At 44.8% G+C, this 16,677-nt stretch overlaps 1 protein-coding gene across 1 annotated transcript in view; it reads left to right on the top strand.

Moving 5' to 3' along the window:
* LOC118394121 (SH3 and multiple ankyrin repeat domains protein 2-like) overlaps positions 1-16,677 on the top strand; it is a 246,980-nt gene that overhangs the window by 177,902 nt on the left and 52,401 nt on the right. The window contains exons 15-16 of the mRNA XM_052461929.1: positions 3,699-3,781; positions 6,587-6,711. Coding sequence (XP_052317889.1) covers positions 3,699-3,781; positions 6,587-6,711 — 208 coding nt within the window. The remainder of the gene's footprint in view (positions 1-3,698; positions 3,782-6,586; positions 6,712-16,677) is intronic.

Here is a 16,677-nt window from a genome sequence, read left to right as displayed (position 1 = left end):
CTACAATAGTCATTTACAACATTAACATTTTTGACACTTTATTTCTGATCAATTTGCTGTTATTTTAATGGAGGTTTACATACACTAAGTTGACTGTGCCTTTAAACAGCTTGGAAAATTCCAGAAAATGATGTCATGGCTTTAGAAGCTTCCGATAGGCTATTTGACATCAAGTACCTGTGGATGTATTTCAAGGCCTACTTTCAAACTCAGTGCCTCTTTGCTTGACATCATGGGAACTCTAAATAAATCAGCCAAAACCTCAGAAAAATAAATTGTAGACCTCCAAAAGTCTAGTTCATCCTCGGGAGCAATTTCCAAATGCCTGAAGGTACCACGTTCAATAGCACGCAAGTATAAATACCATGGGATCACGCAGCTGTCATACTGCTCAGGAAGGAGACATGTTCTGTCTCCTAGAGATTAACGTACTTTGGTGAGAAAAGTGCAAATCAATCCCAGAACAACAGCAAAGGACCTTGTGAATTACGTGAATATATTGAAGCAACATCTCAAGACATCAGTCAGGAAGTTAAAGCTTGGTCGCAAATGGATCGTCCAAATGAACAATGACCCCAAGCATACTTTAGAAAGTTTGTGAGTAGAACTGAAAAAGCGTGTGAAAAAGCCTGTGAAAAAGCGTGACTCAGTTACACCAGCTCTGTCAGGAGGAATGGGCCAAAATTCACCCAACTTATTGTGGGAAGCTTGTGGAAGTCTATCCGAAATGTTTAACCCAATTTAAACAATTTAAAGGCAATGCTAACAAATTCAAATTGAGCGTATGTAAACTTCTAACCAACTGGGAATGTGGTGAAAGAAATAAAAGCTTAAATAAATTATTCTCTCTACTATTATTCTGACATTTCACATTCTTAACTAAAGTGGTGATCCTAACTGACAGGGAATTTTTACAAGGATTAAATGTCAGGAATTTTAAATGTAAATATATTAGTTTAAATGTATTTGGCTAAGGTGTATGTAAACGTCTGACTTCAACTGTGTGTGTATATATATATATATATATATATATATATATATATATATATATATATATATGCACATAGACAGTGTGACTAGTGTGGCATACTAATTTGCTAAACATTTATCTTGTAGAACTAAGAACAGATGTAGCCCTTGGTTCACTCCAGATTTTACTTGCACTTGACCAGCACAAAAACATCCTGTGTCGTGCTGTATTAGCATCAAATAGCCCCCGCGATATGCAACTTTTCAAGGAAGTTAGGAACCAATATACACAGTCAGTTAGGAAAGCAAATGCTAACTTTTTCAAACAGAAATTTGCATCCTGTAGCACAAATTCCAAAAGGTTTTGGGACACTGAAGTCCATGGAGAATAAGAGTGCCTCCTCCAAGCTGCCCACTACAATGAGGCTAGGAAACACTGTCACCACCGATAAATCTACGATTATCGAGAATTTCAACAAGCATTTCTCTACGGCTGGCCATGCTTTCCACCTGGCTACCCCTACCCCGGCCAACAGCTCTGCACCCCCCTCAGCAACTTGCCTGACTTAGAATATGTGGACAACTACAAATACCTAGGTGTCTGGTTAGACTGTAAACTCTCCTCCCAGACTCACATTAAGCTTCTCCAATCCAAAATTAAATCTAGAATCAGCTTCTTATTTTGCAACAAAGCCTCCTTCACTCATACTCTTGTAAAACTGACTATCCTACCGATCCTTGACTTCGGCGATGTCATTTACAAAATAGCCTCCAACACTCTACTTAGCAAATTAGATGTGGTCTATCACAGTGCCATCCGTTTTATCACCAAAGCCCCATATACTACCCACCACTGCGACCTTTATGCTCTCGTTGGCTGGCCTTCACTTCATATTCGTCGCCAAACCCACTGGCTCTAGGTCATCTATAAGTCTTTGCTAGGTAAAGCCCCACCGTATCTCAGCTCACTGGTCACCATAGCAACACGCACCTGCTACAGCAGGCATATTTTACAGGTCATCCCCAAAGCCAACTCCTCCTTTGGCCGCCTTTCCTTCCAGTTCTCTGCTGCCAATGACTGGAACGAATTGCAAAAATCACTGAAGCTGGAGACTTATATCTCCCTCACTAACTTTAAGCATCAGCTGTCAGAGCAGCTTACCGATCACTGCACCTGTACCCAGCCCATCTGTAAATAGCCCACCCAAATACCTCATCCCATATTGTTATTTATTTTACTCTTTTGCACCCCAGTATCTCTACTTGCACATCATCATCTGCACTTCTATCACTCCAGTGTTAATGCTAAATTGTAATTATTTCGCCACTATGGCCTATATATTGCCTTACCTCCCTAATCTTACTACATTTGCACACACTGTACATATATTTTTCTATTGTGCTATTGACTGAACGTTTGCTTATCCCATGTGTAACTCTGCGTTGTTGTTTTTGTCGCACTACTTTGGTTTATCTTGGCCAGGTCGCAGTTGTAAATGAGAACTTGTTCTCAACTGGCTTACCTGGTTAAATAAAGGTGGAATATATAAATATTTTTTAATAATACATCTGCCATAAGAGCTGGGATTGGGGGGAAATAAAAGGCACCTATTGAATTTTCACTTGGCACTAGACACTTATCTCACAGTCTCCCTCATTTTATCCTTATATATAGTATATAGATAGACTGAATGGTTCCAGCAGCAGATGTGGCAGGTAAAGGGTATATAGCAGTACTGCTGGTAGCCTGGTTGCCCTACTGTGGTGTTGATGGGGCTGTATTGCTTGGACCAAGTCATTGCTGCTGGTAGATGTTTTTTTCTGGAAGTTATAGAGGTGAAGAGATGTCTGAGAATTGAATAGCCTGATTGAATATGGCTGTGACTGACTGTGGTGGCATTCTGTTTTTGGAGTATGAGTGCACAGGTTGGAGTTATCACCTTTGTTCCCAATCTCATTTGGAGTCAGGCTGATCCAACAAAAATACACGTTATAAAAACTATATCAACGTTATTTTAAACCACAGCAATCAAAATGAAAGAAACATAATTACCTGAATATCTTTCCCTCCCTGTCTGTTTCGCTCATCACTTTGCTTGGGCGCATCTGTCGCCTTGGAAAAATGTCATGCAAGCACATGCGGGCTGCGGGGCTCTGTGTCATCCACCGCCACCCCATGCCACTGAGTGAGAGGACACCTACCTCTCGACTCGAGTGAAAGGGTCAATCACTCACGCATTGCCTTCTGTCGTCGTGCCCGCGCACTGCCATGCTGGTCCCTCTCTCTTTTCTCTCATCCGTTGCGCGCACTCCTCGCCTAGGACTATTTTAACTGCCTGCCCTCCGTTCCGTTTCTCTCCCCTCCTCCGCGCCAAGCCACGCTTTCATCATCATTTATTTAGTCGGTAATGCTGCTTCTATCTGACGTCACGCTTCGACTTAGTCGCCAGCTCTGGCCTCCGCTTGTCGCTCCTCCGAGTGGTTTTCGGCGGCAGAGGATAGGAGAGGAGCGGCGGCGGCTTTTCTGGAGATGCGGGCGCCGGACTCCCACTGCCAGCGTTGTCGCGCACTTCATTTGAGCTAAAAGGGGCCGAGGCAAGGAGCCCCTCCATCGGGGGCTGCCCAGAGTAGTTTACCGCGATGAACCTGCACTCGGGGCGGGCGGCTGTGGCCATGATGCGGATGATGGGCTGTAATAACGGGCGCTTTGCGCGGTATTTTCTCCACAGCGACTGCGTGATCGACGAGAAGACGGTGGTCTTGACCAAGAAGGAGAATGAAGGCTTCGGCTTCGTGCTGCGAGGGGCCAAAGGTAAGAGGCTACCCTGGTGTCTCCCACATTCTCCTTATCCCTTTCTCATGGTCACTGTGTAGGCACTGCACATTAAACAAGATAATAACAGCCTATGTATTTGATCTATGTCTCTATATGGTAAAAGGTTAATGAGATTAAAATGGTTTTGCCCACCTGATGTAACCACAGGAACCCCTCCACTCTGTATGGCAATCACCTATACTCTACTGTTTAATGTAAACAGTAGGCTATAGGCTACTGTCTGTCTGTGTCTGTCTGTCTGTCTGTCTGTCTGTCTGTCTGTCTGTCTGTCTGTCTGTCTGTCTGTCTGTCTGTCTGTCTGTCTGTCTGAGCATCAATATCAATGTCTAGCCAGCCAGGCACAACACACACGCATAAACACACACACAAAGACTAACAGCACTTCTGTCCACCTCTCTAGAGCAGAGCCCTTCATGGATCCAAATAGTTGGACCCGTTCCGAAATGGACCTGGGGCTTTCCCATCTCCATAAATACATGTTTTAAATATAGAGACCTGTTCCGAACGGACCCGAGGATAACTAAACCTGTTCCTTATAGATCTGGCCGGCTCCAGACCCGGACGGATCCGAGGCAGCAGAAAGTCCATTTTAAACTCCTTTTTTAACCAGAGCTTTTTTTAACAAGCATTTCGCTACACTCGCAACAACATCTGCTAAACGAGTATGTGACCAATACAATGTGATTTGATTTCAAGCGGAAGGAAGAGGGGGTAGTTACAAACACAGTTACAAACAACAACTCCATTCAGAATATAAAGTCGTAGCCTACCTGTTGGCTCTTGGTAATTGTAACCTATTCTTCTCCTTTAACTTTTAATTCTATCACTTTAATTGCATCTTCCGTTGATTAATATCTCATAACTTATTGCCCACATGGAGGCTCTATGACTGTTGCCTATTGCCTTGTTGATGACTTATGATTGGCCAACAATTGCCTCATGCGCCACTCCGGTGAAAATCAAAGAGCAGAAGGATAAATGATACATTTCTCTCTCTCTACTGCAGCAGTCACATTCAGATCTATATGGGTCCTTCCAGACAATTCTGTCAAAATTACACATACCCGAGACCCGTGACAATCATATCAGATCCTACCAGACCCTTGACATTATTTAGAATTCTGGATCTCGGGTATCCGGATACAGGAGGATCTGTGAAGACCTCTAATCTAGAGCACACACTCGCAAATGCACATACTCGTAAATGCGCATACACACACACGCACACACACACACACACACACACACACACACACACACACACACACACACACACACACACACACACACACACACACACACACACACACACACACACACACACACACACACACACACACATCAATATCAGCCTGCGTTTAGGACATGTTGTCAGGACATTAGTGCGATTGTCCACACATAATTTGATATTCCACCCCTCATGTGATGCTGTCTAAAAATAGCCCGCTGAGCGGCTGTTTTGGTTTCTATGACGATTACAGCCATGTCATAATCCACACTGTCAAATGCTGCGAGGTGGCATACTCTCATTGGTCTGCACTGTCGAGAGGTACATTTTCTTTTTTAGAGACATGGATAGAGGAAGAAAGTGACAGCGAGAGGAAGAGAGAGAGGAGAGTCATTTAGCATTAAAAACAACAAGCCGAATGTACTACAGTTGTTCTGACACTGCCATCACCCAAGGGAACTGAGCCAGCCTTCTTTATCCTCTGGCACTGTGCACTTCACACACACACACTGATGCTCACAAACACACACAACGGAAACACACAAAATCGCACAAAAACACAGACACACAACGCACCCACTCTCACATAAAATCACAAATGAATGCTTGCGCAAACACGCTCCCACGCACACAGTGCCTAGCATCTCTCTTACAGCAGCAAGAGGGAGATTGATCAGAAATGTCACTTGTCACCATTGGTTTCTGGCTGCCACGAGGACATCATGTGAATATCACTGGTCAGTGGAAGGTGGAAGAGAGGAGAGGAGAATAGATGGGAGAGGGGAAAGAGAGAGAGGGTGACAGGGGAAAAGGGTGATGATAGGGAGACGGGGAGAGAAGATAGACAGGAGTATAGGAGATGGGAGAAAGAGATCTTACTGGCCCCTACCACCAGAGCAAACCTTGTGTCTAGACACACACACACACACACACACACACACACACACACACACACACACACACACACACACACACACACACACACACACACACACCACCAGAGCAAACCTTGTGTCTAGACACACACACACACACACACACACACACACACACACACACACACACACTGCCATGCATAGACATTAGGACAGCAGTAATCTACTCTGGCTGTGTTGATGACAGCACAGTGTCTGCAGCCTTCCACCTTATTGAATTGGCAATGACCTTTGTGGGTTTATTGGTGATGAATGGATTCTCTCTGCTTGTCTCTGGTGAATAATCAGATGTTTGTTTTGTTTGTTTGTATGTTTGTCCGCCGACCACAAAGCCAATGCTAAACCCTGTTATTTCATTCTCCCCATCCACCCTAAAAATGTAATGTAAATAAAGCTGATTGTGTGTGTGTGTGTGTGTGTGTGTGTGTGTGTGTGTGTGTGTGTGTGTGTGTGTGTGTGTGTGTGTGTGTGTGTGTGTGTGTGTGTGTGCGTGCGTGCGTGCGTGCGTGCGGATCTGGAATGGGGCTAGATCTCCATAGGCTCAGGGTTGAGGAAGGGAGTGGTGTCCAGGATAAGGTGACCCACTTAACCTTCTCTCTCTCTCTTTCTCTCCCATAGCGGACACACCCATCGAGGAGTTTACTCCCACCCCTGCCTTCCCAGCCCTCCAATACCTGGAGTCGGTGGACGAGGGAGGAGTGGCCTGGCAGGCGGGGCTAAGGACCGGGGACTTCCTCATCGAGGTAAGTGTGTGTGTGTACATGCGTGCAGGTGTGTTCATGTATGCGCTTTTATGTGAGAGTGTGTGTGTGTGTGTGTGTCATACTACTCTTCACTTCCTTTCCCAAACAGAGTTCTTTCTTCCTGCTGCTAGAAGCAATGAGATTAGTTGTAGAGATCCTTTTTGGGATGAGTGAGAGCTGATTGGTGATATCTGTTGGCACTTGATCTTTGGTTCAACTTGATCTTAGGTCCCTCTTTATTTTACAGACCGCTATTTACCTGGCATTTACTTAGAAAGCACACGATGGTATGATAATTATGCAATAAAAATGTTATAATTAAATGTTTCTTTAGGATTAATTACAACAAGCCCAACTTTGCAGCTTTTTGATACCAGGTGTCACCACTTGTCCTGTCTCTGCTCAATTCTTTGAGTTTTGGAGTGCTTTTGGATCAGACCAGTGAGTCCCAAACTCTGGGTCAGGATCCACCACTAAGTCAAGGGTAGTTCCTTGTCACAGCCAAGGATGTAGTGGGAAGAGCTACATCCAGGTAGTGATAGCCAGCTTAGGCTAGTATCACACAATAACAATCCGGAGACCTGAAGAACTGTTTATGTGGGTACTTTTTGTGTTCTGTTTTTGTGGGATAGTGGTTATGATGGTGCTGTTTGAGAATTGTTATGAACATGGTTGTGAATCCCTGTTGTGCTTGCGTGCAATACTGTATGTGTGTGTAACGAGTGCAAACAGTGCAACTGTAATCTGTGCAGTGCTGTGGTTGGCTCTTGCCAAATGGAGCAGCAATTGATGAGAGAGAACTGCATCTATCTGCAACTCTCCCTCGCTCTCGGCCTCCATCTCTGGCTTTCTCTCCTCTCTCTCCCTCACTCCTCTCTCATGAGCTGTTACACACACTCTTTCCCCTCATCTCTCTATTACAGCATCTTAAATCACAGACCACCCACTGGGAAAAAACTGGTTGAATCAACGTTATTTCCACATCATTTAAAAAAAATCAACGTGAGGATGTTGTGACAACGTGGAAAACTGATTAGATTTGCAAAAAGTCATAAATGGCATTTCATTTTTTTTTTTTTTTACCTAAATCCAATGACAATTTTTTATACCTGGTTGACCAGGGTGCCAGCGGTGAAAGTCGGCGATGAGGGCCAGGTCCAGGATGTCCTAAGCAGGGACCCAGCACTTCTCCTCCGGGCCATAACCTTCCCAGTCAACCAGGTACTGGAACCCCTTGCCCCGAGGTTGAACCCTCAGGAGGCGTCTCACAGTGTACGCCGGATGGCCGTCGATGAGATGGGAGGTGGGGTGGGCCTGGAAACAGGAGACAAAGGACAGTGAGACAAGGCTTAATCCTGGACACATGAAAGGTGGGATGTATACGAAGGGTATGGGGCAACAGAAGACGAACAGCAGTGGGACTAAGGACTTTAGAGATGGGGAAAGGACCAATAAAACCAGGGGAAAGTTTACGGGACTCCACCCTGGAGGGGCAGGTCCCGCGTAGACAGCCATACCCTCTGTCCGAGATGATAGTTGGGAGCCGGAGCCCGGTGGTAGTCCGCTTGTCGACGATACCTGGAGGTGGCCTTGAGAAGAGCAGACCGAGCTCTCTTCCAGGTATGCCGACAGTGGCGGACGAACATCTGGACCGAGGGTATGTTTACCTCTTCTTCTTGCTCTGGGAAGAGTGGAGGATGACATCCCATGGAACACTCGAAGGGCAAAAGCCCAGTGGCCGGGCAGGGAAAAGTGTTCCGGGCTGACTCCACCCACACAAGTTGCCGGCTCCAGGTGGTGGGATTGGTTGAGATGAGGCACCTAAGCGCAGTCTCCAGGTTTTGTTTGGCTCGCTCCGTCTGGTCGTTGGACTGGGGATGAAACCCGGAGGACAGGCTGGCAGATGACCGAATGAGGGTGCAGAACTCCTTCCAGAATCTGGATGAGAATTATGGACCAAGATCAGAGGCAATGTCAACAAGGAGTCCATGGATTAAGAAGACGTGCTGCACCATGAGCTGGGCCGTCTCCTTGGCGGAAGGTGACTTGGGGGGAGAGATGAAATGGGCGACTTTAGAGAAACTATCCACTACTGTCAGGATAGTGGTGTTGCTATCACGGAGGTAGCCCAGTGACAAAATCCAGGGATATATGGGACCAGGGGCGATGAGGAACAGGTAGTGTGCTGAAGGAGGCCAGCCGGAGCCTGCTGCAGAGTATTAATCTGAGCACACAGCATGCATGTGGTGACGAAGGCTGAGACGTCAGAAGCCATAGTGGGCCACCAGAAGCTTTGTCAGAGGAAGGCCAGGGTTCGACAGGAGCCGGGATGGCAGGTGAGCTTGGAGGAATGAGCCCATGCTCGGGCCGAATCAGGGACAAACATTCGGTTACCCCCCCAATCCAGCCCCACCCTCACATTTTCAGGATCCATCTGAACACTCCCTTCAGCGATGACATGTCCCAGAGAGAAGATAGCGGAGCAGTGAATTTCACACACCTCAGCTTTCACAACTGGTTCTCTAGGAGGCGCTGAAGGACTTGACGGACATGGAGGACGTGTTCTTGTGCAGGTGGACGAATGCTCCCAGCAGCCAGAGAGTCCTCAATGTACTCCTCCTCCATGTACTCCTCCATGGCCTTGGTCTCAGGGCCAGACAGGGAATATAGCCACCCACGAGGCAGTGTTGTGCCCGGGAGGAGATTAATAGCGCAATCGTAGGGACGATGTGGAGGGAGGGAGGTGGCGAGAGCCTTGCTGAACACCTCCAGGAGATCCTGGGATTCCGTGGGAACAGCGGAGAAATCTGAGGTATTACCAGAGCCCACAGGAGGACATCCCAGAACAGGCTGAGCCACCTTCAGGTAATGCAAGTGGCAGAACGGGCTCCAACCCAAGATATAACCAGTGGTTCAGTCAATAACGGGGTTGTGTCTCTGGAGCCATGAAAATCCCAAAACAACAGGACCATTGGGAGATTCAATGAGAAGAAGCTGTATGGACTCACTGTGATTGCCCGACACACACAGGTTAGTGGGCACCATGCTGACCCTGCCTATGGTGTGTCCATTCAGTGCTCTGGAGCCATAGGAATGGAGGGGGGTTGTGTGGAGATACCAAGCTCCAATACCAGAGTAGCATCCATTAAACTCTCATCAGCTCCAGAGTCAATGGGCACCCGGAGAGATTTAGACCGGTCACCCCACAGCAGGATAACATGGAAGAGAGAATGAGTAATGTGAGTTAGAAAACTCCCAGTATGACCCACCATGGTACTCTTACCTAGCTGATGAGTCTGGTCTTTTACTGGACAGACGGATTTGTAATGCCCTCTAGCACCACAATACAGGCAATTGTTGGAGTTAAGCCTCTGTCGTCGTTCCTGAGGTGACAATCTAGCTCTGCCCTGTTGGATAAGCACTGTAGAAAATGAGTCTCTCGCTCACGATGATTCCCGAGGGGTCTCGGGTGACTTCGTATCCTGTCAGTGTCAAAGGTTAAAGGTGGCAGTTTTACTGTAGGCTGCTGGTAACATGAAATACATAGTTCACCAGGGCCGAGTCCAAAAAGCTGCTTTTGGAGATGAGGGATCTCCTCCCCTCCCCTCTCTTCTCCTCCCCTCTCCTCTGTTAAACTGTCTGTAATGTTGAGACTCCTTGCTGTTAGAACACTGTTTATGTCTGACCTCTTGTTCCTCAGACATTGCAGTTTTTGGCAAATATTGTGCCCTTAGCTGATGGGCTAGTCTGCATCCCAAATGGAACTCTATTACCTTTATAGTGCATGAACATTTACCAGGGTCTTGAACAGGATGCGCAATATACCAAAACGCTTTTTATCCCCAAAATGATTTGGCAGTTAATGCCAAAAACATATTTTTCATTGAACTTCCATTCCCTTCCAAGAGGCTGAATGTCTCTTGCCTATTCAGTCTATAAAGGCTACGGCTTAAGAACCAGTGGCTTACTAATGTTAAGTGGAGTGTATGGCCCAAAGTATGGGGTGATGTCAGTGCCAACGGAAATTGTATTTCAATTTCATAATTTAGAAGTTGTATTATGATATTGAATTTTAATTTTATACTTTTTTTTTTCTAATACATAAATGAAATCATTGAATTCATAAATTGAACTTGTATTTTATTATTTAATTTCAATTAATATTGCATTTAGTTTTTTACATTTCTTGAATATTCAATATTTACATATTTATTTTCAATATGGTAGCTATTACATTCAATGTCTGTGAATCAAGTTTACAATCTATAATTTCAAGTTTATCAAAGTTTAAAATATTAAACTTCTCAGATGCATTCAGATTCCGTTTTCAATTTCAGTTCTCCAAATTCAGATTCAAAACCAGAGACAACATCCTGGTACTTTGCCAGCCAGGAACGGAGGAGAATAGAAGCAAATGCTCTCTGTGGTAAAATAACATTTTAAGTAGAGAAATTGTAGAAATAGGAAGAGTTTATGAATTTGTGGCTGTGGTAACTACTGAAATCACTAAAATACAAGTAAAGTATTTTGGGTATACTGGACTGTAAGTGGCTGCCACAGCAGTTTGAGGGCCTTAGTTATCTACAGGGGTGCTGACAGGGCTAAGTAAGATTGTGGTGGTTATCCCAGATCAAGACTGTTAGCAGATTGCTACAGTACATAGTCATTTCTCAAATGTAGCAGCTCCCCCCTCTCACTTTCTCGCTCTCTCTTCCTCTCTAATTCTCCTACAGCAGTTCATGGAGATCTCTGGCATCCAAGACAATGAAAATGGTACAGTACAGTACACGGATGTTCTCGCTGTATCTCTCTGCCTGAGTGTGTTTGACTAGAGATAGCGAGATCGGGAGGAAGACTGTTATATAACGCTCTGCTTTCCCGGGTCAGGAGAGTGCTGCGTGTGACCACTGTATGTATGCAAAGGCAGCTGCTCCCCTCAACCCCCGGGTGTGTTTGTGTGTTTGCGCATGACAGTCAGATCTCTTCCCCACTGCTGCATATTCTGAGCACTTTACTGTCAATCTAGTGCTACAAATACAGCAGATACACATTCAAAGTCTCTTACCAAACCACAATTCTACCAGTGGACTGATAACGCTATCTCTTTTACCCAGTTAGTTACAACAAACCAGTAAAGCTAAGTCTTCGTCATTTTAGCACATTGCTAATAAACACTTTGCTGTGTGATATTCTAGCACTGTAAAAATGCTACGTTGCTAGCTATCTCAGTTCCATGCTATTATAGCAGTCGACCATGCTTTCCCAACAGCCCCCATGTCTGTGCCCAGTGATATTGATTGGATTACAACCATTGCCCTTGACCCAATTATGCCTGAGTGTGTGGCCAATTTTCTCTCTGACAAGCAGCATTGTGATGATAGCTAAAGGGTCTGTAATATCTAGCGCTGCAACCTGTTAACGTGTAAGCTGCATCCACTTAGCACTATGGATACGCAGGGTTCAGCAGACTATGTTTGAGATTTAGAATGCTAGAAGAAGGCACTATAGCCCTATTCAGACGTGATTAGTTTGACTTTGGGAGGTCAGGTAATGTATTACTACATGCACGAGCACAAAACACCACATCCATCATTTTTGTCCCGTCTTAATCTGCCATGTCACATGGTGGGAGAGTTTATTTGTTTATTCACATTCCCGGTAGTTTAAGCCGAAGCAAAAGGGGTCCACACAAAAACATAAAACACGACAAGTAACAAAACACTGATAGACTAGAACAGTCACACAAATTTAAAATACTATGATATACAAAAAAATACAACTAAAGAATAACGTGTGTGTACTGTAGATTGAGTGTGTTAGTGTTTGTATGTTAGAGTGTTTGTATGTGTCATTTCACATCCCCTATTGTGCCATGAGATGTTGTTTTATAAAAAAGAAATGAGGGAATATTGCTGTTTGCATGATTAATTGGATCATGGCTCTGTATATAATACTGTGCGTTGCTGTGAATTTGTTTGGAGACTGTGAAAAGACCACTGGTGGCATTTCTTGTGGGTTATATATGGATATCTGAGCTGTATGTTATTTAATTATGCAAACAATCTGGAATTTTCCTCACAGTAATATTTCTCATAAAAACTAGAAGAGATAGAGTTAATCCATCCTCAACCCTTAACCAGGAAAGACTGGCATGCAAGTTGATGTTTTTTCTGTATGTGCAGGTAAGGGCATGGTGTGCTTTTTTTTGAGCCAGCTGCAGATTTGCTAGGTATTTCTAGGTCTTTCTTTGCTGCAATTTACTATATTACCAGACAGTAATCAAGATGGGACAAGACCAGAGCCTGAACCATTTGTACAGTTGATTTCTGTCAAAAACGCAGGACATCTTTTTATAACAGACGTACCTCTCCCCATCTTCACACCAACTTTATCAATTTGTATTTTTATTTATTAGGGATCCCCATTTGCTGCTTTCGAGGCAGCAGCTACTATTCCTGGGGTCCAAGCTCATTAAGGCACTCACATCACACATAAAACAAGATAAGACAGTAGATCATATAACGTTATTGCAACACAACATGCAGTGCCTTGCAAAAGTATTCTTCCCCCTTGGAGTTTTTCCTATTTTGTTGCATTACAACCTGTAATTGAAATAGATTTGTATTTGTATTTCATGTCATGGACATACACAAAATAGTCAAAATTGGTGAAGTGAAATTTAAAAAATAACTTTTTTTGTTGTTGTTTTTTTAAATAGGAAAAGTGGTACGTGCATAGAAATGTCCTCTCACTGTCAACTGCGTTTATTTTCAGTAACGTTAACGTGTAAATATTTGTATGAACATAACACGATTCAACAACTAGACATAAACTGAACAAGTCCCACAGACATGTGACTAACAGAAATGGAATAATGTGTCCCTGAGCAAATGGGTGTCAAAATCTAAAGTAACAGTCAGTATCTGTTGTGGCCACCAGCTGCATTAAGTACTGCGGTGCATTTCCTCCTCATGGACTTCACCAGATTTGCCAGTTCTTTCTGTGAGATGTTAACCCACTCTTCCACCAAGGCACCTGCAAGTTCCTGGACATTTCTGGGGGGAATGGCCCTAGCCCTCACTCTCCGATCCAACAGGTCTCAATGGGATTGAGATCTGGGCTCTTCACTGGCTATGGCAGAACACTGAAATTCCTGTCTTGCAGGAAATCACACACAGAACATGCAGTATGGCTGGTGGCATTGTCATGCTGGAGGGTCATGTTAGGATGAGTCTTGAGGAAGGATACCACATGAGGGAGGAGGGTGTCTTCCCTAACGCACATCGTTGAGATTACCTGCAATGACAACAAGCTCAGTCCGATGATGCTGTGACACACTGCCCCAGTCCATGACGGATCCTCCACCTCCAAATCGATCCCGCTCCAGAGTACAGGCCTCGGTGTAACGCTCATTCCTTCAACGATAAACGCAAATCCAACCATCACCCCTGGTGAGACAAAACCGCGACTCGTCAGTGAAGAGCACTTTTTGCCAGTCCTGTCTGGTCCAGCAACGGTGGGTATGTGCCCATAGGCAACATTGTTGCCGGTGATTTCTGTTGCAGACCTGCCTTACAACAGGCCTACAAGCCCTCAGTCCAGCTTCTCTCAGCCTATTGCGGACCGTCTGAACACTGATGGAGGGATTGGGCATTCCTGGTGTAACTCGGGCAGTTGTTGATGCCATCCTGTACCTATCCCGCATGTGTGATGTTCGGATGTACCGATCATGTGCAGGTGTTGTTACACGTAGTCTGCCACTGCGAGGATGATCAGCTGTCCGTCCTGTCTCCCTCTAGCGCTGTCTTAGACGTCTCACAATACGGATATTGCAATTTATTGCCCTGGCCACATCTGCAGTCCTCATGCCTCCTTGAAGCATGCCTAAGGCACGTTCACACAGATGAGCAGGGACCCTGGGCATCTTCCTTTTGGTGTTTTTCAGATTCAGTAGAAAGGCCTCTTTAGTGTCCTAAGTTTTCATAACTGTGACCTTAATTGCCTACTTTCTGTAAGCTGTTAGTGTCTTAACGACCGTTCCACAGGTGCATGTTCATTCATTGTTTATGGTTCATTGAACAAGCATGTTTAAACCCTTTACAATGAAGATCTGCGAAGTTATTTGGATTTTTACGAATTATCTTTGCAAGACAGGGTCCTGAAAAAGTGCTGTTTCTTTTTTTGCTGAGTTTATATTAACCCCCTTTGCTATGAAGCCCCTAACTAAGATCTGGTGGAACCAATTACCTTCAGAAGTCAGATAAATACAGTTCACGTGTGTGCAATCTAAGTGTTACATGATCTGTCCCATGATCTCAGTATATATTCTGTTCTGAAAGGCCCAGAGTCTGCAACACCACTAAGCAAGGGGCATTACCAAAAGTAAGCGGCACCATGAAGACCAAGGAACTCTCCAAACAGGTCAGGGACAAAGTTGTGGAGAAGTACAGATCAGGGTTGGGTTATAAAAAAATATCCTAAACTTTCAACATCCCACGGAGCACCATTAAATCCATTATTAAAAACTGGAAAGAATATGGCACCACAATAAACCTGCCAAGAGAGGGCCTCCCACCGATACTCACGAACCAGGCAATGAGGGAATTCATCAGAGAGGCAGCAAAGAGACCAAAGATAACTCTGAAGGAGTTGCAAAGCTCCACAGCCGAGATTGGAGTATCTGTCCGTAGGGCCACTTTAATCTGAACAATCCACAGAGCTGGGCTTTACGGAAGAGTGGCCAGAAAAAAAGCCATTGCTTAAAGAAAAAAATAAGCAAACACGTTTGGTGTTCTCCTGTGCATGTGGGAGACTCCCCAAACATATGGAAGAAGGTACTCTGGTCAGCCTAAGATGTATTACCTTCTAGTTTTATGTTTGGCATTAACACAACCAGTCACAATGTTTCAATCTGATTAGGCTACTTCAAAAGTCTTCTGTAGGCTACCTGCGCACGCTTGTCCACTCTAATTCCAACATCCAAACATTTGATGAATGGAAAGAGACCCGTTCCAAAACACCAAAAAGTTTAATGGCATTCAGAGATTGTCAAGCCAAGCCTTCAATAATGGGTGCAAGGTAGGGAGGGATGTATTTTCTGTTTGTCAAGATTGGCATACTCTACGCAAACCATGATGTTGAAGTGCCCGAAGTCAGTATGCAGTTATGCTTTGCTTATTGGTTGTGTGAAGCATTAGCACAGGAACCTGTTGGTGGAAAATCCGTTGCATATATTTTATATAATTATAAATATAGCATCAAAATTTTGAAAATCTGATTTCCCCCTAACTGGTTGTTGTCTGCAGCCAGCTCTGATTGTGACATGGTGAGGTTGGACCAAGATGCAGAGAAGAGACCAGACGAGGAATCAGTGGTTAAGGATAAACATAATACTTTACTGAGAAACGGTAGCCACATGATCACAGTACACTTGAAAAAAACCAACAAACACCAAGTCTCAAACTCACTCAGGAAACAAACGCACACTGTAAACAATTAAAGCTTCTGCAAAGCACAACAGAAAACACACCTCTTTTAACAGGGAAATCATAATGAGTAAATTGGACACACCTGAGTGTCGTTAATGTCTCTAGGACAGTCTCTGCCGCCCTCTGGTGACAGGTGGCACCACTGCAGGGTGTCTCGGACCAACAGATGCTGAACAGTGTCGGCCGGGCGACCATCAACAAGTTTAGGGGGGGCAGGTGTGGGAGGAGAGAATGGACTGGTCCTCACCATCTTGAGACGGGAGACATGGAAGAATGGATAGACACTCATAGACCTGGGAAGCTGGAGACAATAGGTGACAGGGTTGATGCGACTCAGGATCTTGAATGGTCCTATGTAGCGTGGAGCGAGCTTCTGCGAGTCCACCTTTAAGGGAAGATCACAGGTGGACAGCCACACCCGTTAACCTGGTTTTCCTAGCCGAAGAGGCCTTCAGTGCTGGTTTTCCTGGTGTTGGTG

The sequence above is a fragment of the Oncorhynchus keta genome, chromosome 14, assembly GCF_023373465.1.
Source record: "Oncorhynchus keta strain PuntledgeMale-10-30-2019 chromosome 14, Oket_V2, whole genome shotgun sequence".
Lineage (NCBI taxonomy): Eukaryota > Metazoa > Chordata > Actinopteri > Salmoniformes > Salmonidae > Oncorhynchus > Oncorhynchus keta.
Note: the sequence above shows the minus strand (reverse complement) of the source record. Positions and strands in the feature narration are given on the sequence as shown.